General features: G+C 34.8%; 1 protein-coding gene across 1 annotated transcript; it reads left to right on the top strand.

The window, feature by feature from the left end:
* Positions 1-3,220: 3,220 nt before the first annotated feature.
* LOC115970781 (U11/U12 small nuclear ribonucleoprotein 25 kDa protein) lies at positions 3,221-5,521 on the top strand. The gene is made up of 4 exons (XM_031090386.1): positions 3,221-3,710; positions 3,809-3,914; positions 4,350-4,449; positions 5,157-5,521. The coding sequence occupies exons 1-4, from the start codon at positions 3,497-3,499 to the stop codon at positions 5,250-5,252; spliced, it is 516 nt and encodes a 171-aa protein (XP_030946246.1). The 5' UTR covers positions 3,221-3,496; the 3' UTR covers positions 5,253-5,521.
* Positions 5,522-5,869: the final 348 nt, after the last annotated feature.

Raw genomic sequence — 5,869 nt, 5'->3', positions numbered from 1 at the left:
CCCTCTGGCACTGTTCACGTCAGGTAGAGGGTGGCAGAAAACTGATGGGATAGCCCCTAGTTCATCCTCAAAGATTTGGTTTTCCTGTAGGGGCTTCTTGCTATACTTTGGTTAGAGATGAACAAGGGCTGGTTGCCCACTTTCAAGCCTCTTGCTAGGGACCTTTTTGGGCTGGAACTTTGCTCCATTTCAGCACTTTTAGTTGGGCCACATAACCCTTTCTTTGCTTGGGCTTGTTCCCTACTTTACGAGATTTTTGGGCCTACAAAATGGGCATTAAAGACATGCTTTGCCATGGGTTTTTTACCCCTCGTGGGCTTTAGTTGTTAGTAGAAATAAAATGAATTCATGAGCTTTAATAAATATTTATGATAGATTTTTGGTATTAATTCTCATTAGCTTTAAATAACAACTTGTATAGTTTCTCATAATTTTTACTATGGATTACTTTGTAAATGATATTTTCTTTGGGGCATTTTTAAATAATGACCTCCAATATTTTTCTTGAGAATAATATTTACCATGGGTTTTTAATAAATATGGTAACAACCACTATAATGGAATAATGTGATGTTCTCATGAGTTTCTCTATAGATAATCATAATGGACATGTAGGATGAATAATTACCATGAGTTTTAGTAATAAATATTATGAATGTTGTGATGTAAGATAGATAATGAACATGAGTTTATAATATGAAATAAATAAATGACATGGGTCCAATAATCATAACTTTCCATTGACTTTTATAAGATGATTATCATGGGTTTTGAGAATAGATAATTCATAAATTCCATGAGCTTGTAATATTATAGTAATAGGTTTAAGAATCTAAAGTATTTTTCATTATTAGACTTTTAAGTGAAATAACTATGATATAGTATTTTGCCAAATATTAATAACCCTGGGCTTTTGATAAAATAGTGCCAAATAGTTAGCTTGGGTTTTTAATAGTGCCAACATAAGTTGGGTTTTTGTTACTGCCAATGAGAATTGGGTTTTGATACTGCCAATAAGAATTGGGCTTTAAATATTGCCAGCAAGAGCTGGACTTTGATAATGCCAATGAGAATTGGGCTTTGATGTTGCCAATGAAAATTGGGTTTTAAATATTGCTAGAGAGAACTAAGCTTTGATATTGCCAACGAGAATTGGTTTTGATTTTGCCAATGAAAATTGGGGTTTAAATATTGCCAGTGAGAACTGGGCTTTGATATTGCCAATGAGAATTGGGTTTTGATATTGCTAATGAAAATTGGGCATTTCAAATATTGTCAAGCATAAGTATTCTTGGGCTTTAAATAGAATAGGATGTGTGCATTGGGTTCATAAGGTCGGTTTTGGGTTTAGCCAAATAATGATAATAAAATTGGATAAAATATGAGTTTTTGGGTTTTTTGTGATAGTTTATATCATGATTCAATTTAGATAATAAGATATGAAATATTTGTGATTAGCATAATAATAGAGCAAAAAATATTTGGAAAAACCCAATAACTTATTAGTGGTATTTGAAAAATAAATAGGTGGTACTCAAATAAAATTAGGTGTAAAAAAAAAGTACCCTAACACCTGTACAAACCGCAACATGCATGTCCTCTTACAACAACCAATGGCCCCTTAGTAAGTTTCCATCTTCCATTACCAAGGTAGTTACAATAACCTGCTCAATCCATAGCCAATGTAGAAAACACATTCATCCTTAAATCTGGAACATGTCGCACATCCTTCAACATCATAGTACTATCAACATTGGTTTCATTGCACACATCACCAATTCCCACAATTTTTAAGTAACTAGAATTACCCATCTTCACTGTACTAAAGTCTCCTGATTTATATGTGGTAAACAACCCCTTCGTAGGGATAATATGGTAGGGGGTTGCAAAATCAACAACCTACTCAACATCATTATTAGCAACATGCTCACACTTTTGCTCTTCAATAGAGAGCACCACAACATCCTCATCAATCACAGCAACTATAGTATTTTTCTCACTATCATTCTTTTCATATTTTCCTTTATTTTGTTCCTTATTTTGATTCCAACAATCTCTTCTTAAGTGACCATATTTCCCACAATGGAAGCATTCTCTAGTTTCCTTGAATTGAGATATATCCCTTGATTGTAACCTACCATTGAATTTCCGATCATTAGGTCCTCTGCTTCTACCTCTACTCTTGTTCTCCATGACAAAAGCTTGGTCTTGTGCATTGTCTATATTTGCATCTCTCCTGCAAACCTCTTCACTTAAAATCAAATCTCGAATATCGTCATATTTGAGTTTGCTTTTCCCTGCAGAATTACTCACCGCCATTCTCATGGCTTCCCAACTATTTGGTAAAGAAGCCAAAAATATCAATGCACGAACCTCATCATCAAATTCAATTCCCGCCATGGATAATTGATTTGTGATTGTATTGAACTCATTTAGATGCTGCGCTACAGGAGTGTCTTCTGTCTTCTTCAAATTAAATAACTTCTTCATTAGATACACCTTGTTGTTAACCGGCAGCTTTTCATACATGCTAGATAAAGCTTTCATCAAATCCACAGTGGTCTTTTCTTTCACAACATTGTGTGCAACTGATCTTGACAGAGTTAATCGAATAACTCCCAATACCTGTCTATCAAGAAGGTTCCAGTCTTCATCCTTCATAGTTTCCGGTTTCGTCCCCAAAAGAGGCAGATGCAATTTATTCCCATAGAGATAATCTTCAATTTGCATCCTCCAATACGCAAAGTCTGTTCCATCAAATTTCTCAATTCCTGTACCCTTGCCTTCTTCTCCGGCCATCGCTTTCACTCTAACCTTAGCTCAAATACCACTTTTTGAGTCCCAAATAATATTATCACAAATATTAGCAATCACACACAAGAACACAAATATTTACGTTAAAAACCCTTTCTCTTTGAAGGGAAAAATCACGGGACAAAATCCAAATAATTTCACTATTATCAAATCAATTACAATAATTCTTGTGTATATCTCACGACTAAAAAAAATATCTCTCTTATTTTTCTTTTCTCTCATACACACAAATTATCTTCCTCAAAGACAACAATTCTTTTTCTTTTCTTTTTTCACTATGCGGCACCCCTTCTTTTTCACTGTGCGGCACCTACCCCTTTCTTTTTCATATGCGGCACACACCCAAAAAAAAAAATATCACATATAATCCTTATTTAAATAACCCTAGCCGCCACACCATCCTTGTATCACACAAATACAAAATATACTTGAACTAGGAATACTAGTTAGCCACGGAACAAAAACAAGTCCATATGTGGGCTTTTACTTTGTGGGCTGAACCATCACCCAACAATTAATGATAAAGGAATGCTGAGCCTATAGTCAAATTTCAAGCCTAGATTCATCTTTTGTCGAGTTAGTTAAGCTTGACGTTGAAAAATCATCCTTCCATTCCAGTACCTTGCTTGCTTGTTGATCATTTGAGATTTCAGAGTGAAAGAGAGAAGGAGACGCACACGTGATGATGATGGAATCTAGTGTGAAAAGGGAAGAAAACGTGGAAGATTACGTGAAGAAGGCAAGGTTAAACTCAACGCTTGCCGCTCTACTCCATGATCCTATACTTGCTGATGTGCCCAAGAATCCAACCTTATCGGACGTGGACACTCTCATCAGCCTCGAATTGGGTAGCGCCATGCGTATCTCCATCCTCAAATTGGATGACTCTTCCTTCGGTACTCTCTCTTTCTCCCTCTCAGCTTGGCATTTTGACAAGCATGTGACTGTCAACTAAAAATATTTTAAATTTCATTCTCACTTGGTGGTGATGAAGATGTGGCACTGATGAATTCGGCAACGGTCAAGGATTTGAAGCTTGCAATCAAGAAGAAAGTGAACAATGTGGAGCAATCCAAAATGGGTCATCGTCACATTTCATGGTAACTTCTTTTGGTTAATTATATAGTACATCAATTGGCAACCTATGAAGCATACCGAGTTACTTGTATAATCTTTGCGATTTTTTTCTTTTATTTCACTACAATATGATTCATTAAAAGACCCAATCCCAATCCTACCTTTACTGCTTGAGCCAAAGCCCAGTTGATCCCTTGAAACATAAATAATGGGAATTTGCAAATATCATAAGTTTTTCTTAGTACTTGTCAAATTTTGCATTTAGAGCAGCCTATCAACCTTTTTGTTATATTTGATGAATGCTGCCTCTCAGATAGAAAAATGGAGAAAATAAAATGTAAAAGAAATGCTAAAATTAGCTTTTATAGGAAGCATTTTTGTTTCCTTTTTAATCCATATGGAAACTGAAACAACCGGTTCATACTGATGTATTATGTTTGTATGTCACCTATGTGCAGGAAGCATGTTTGGGCAAATTTTTGCCTATCATACAATAAGGAGAAGCTACTTGATGATAACTCTGTGCTTCAGGATTATGGCATACGTAATAATTCTCAGGTTTAGTTCTACACCTTATTAACTTCCAAAAAAAAATTTGCATGGGTACCATTTCTTCAATTTACCTACCTAGATGTCCTGTTGAAAAATTCTTGTATTTATTGTGAAGGCTTGATTTCCATGGATTGAGTCATTTTGATGATTTCGTTAAGTATGGGTGCATCTAGTTGTCTTACAATTTTTCTTTCTTTTTTTGACGGGTAAGTTTCACAAACACCCAGTGGATTTGAAACACACGACCTCATCCTCTACCCACACTTGTGGGGGAGGAAGTGCCGTTTAGCTAGTTGACTTACAAAATTTTATGTTTTCATTTTGTCATACATATCCATCAGAACTAAAAATTAGGAATCTGCATTCTTCATTGAGCCATTTTGGAAAGTGGGAGCCTTCCCTAGAAGTGTTGGTAAAGTTAAAACTTTGTTGCTCCAATGAAAACATATAATTTTATCAGGCTTCTTTAATGTTTCACTTTATTTCTATCTTCAAAGGCCATGAATAACAGGGTGGAGATAGTTAAATTTTGTGGAACATCCAAATCCCCTTAATCTCTATATTGTGATCAAAATGAAATAAGTTCCTCATAATTGGTTCTCTCTTTCATTGTCTTGTATATGTGTATTCATGGAATTGTTCTGATATTATTACTCAAGATATAATGCTTGGGTACTTGTGTAAGTAAATGGTGATATGCTGTGCCAATGTAGGTACACTTCATCCCCTACGTCATGTCAAAGGATTCTCAAAAGCACTCAAGGGGTAGAAAACACCGCTTCTTTCATGGTCTTAACAAGTATGCTTGAAAAATCAATCATGTTGCTTGATATCATGGTGCTGCACGGGTTCTGGATCTCCTTTGTTTATACTTTTCTATAACTGTAGCCAATCATGCTAATTCTTGTTGTCAAATCCAAAATATAGATAAGCTGTTCGACCTTTTGGTTTTTTTGTGCTGACCAACAATGTAATAATGTAGTATAAAACATTGCTTAAGGATGATTAATTTGTTCATCTATTACATGCCAGGAATGATTAAATGAAATCATGAAAGTGAGAGTATTTGAAATTAAAACACTCATGGATGGAGGCATAGAAGATGCTTGATTGTAACTTACCCAAAATTTTACGATTCTTTCAATATTTCTTTGCAAGGGTTCATCGGCTTTGGGCCGTTTTTCCTTTTTTTGGTAATCAACATATCATATGGGGCCGAATCAGAATTTCAGTTGTGGATGGAACAAAGCATTAATAAAAAAGATTTTATAGGCAAATGAAATGCAATACTATCACATTTTTTCTCAGAAGAAGATCCACCTCTATTTGTGTGATATACGTTACATAATTATCAATTGTAAATAAACTCAAAGAAATTACAATAAAATTTGAACTGTGACTATATTAACATAAACATATTATTCTT

Source organism: Quercus lobata, chromosome 12, assembly GCF_001633185.2.
Source record: "Quercus lobata isolate SW786 chromosome 12, ValleyOak3.0 Primary Assembly, whole genome shotgun sequence".
NCBI classification, from domain to species: domain Eukaryota; kingdom Viridiplantae; phylum Streptophyta; class Magnoliopsida; order Fagales; family Fagaceae; genus Quercus; species Quercus lobata.
This window is presented reverse-complemented; position numbering and strand designations above follow the sequence as displayed.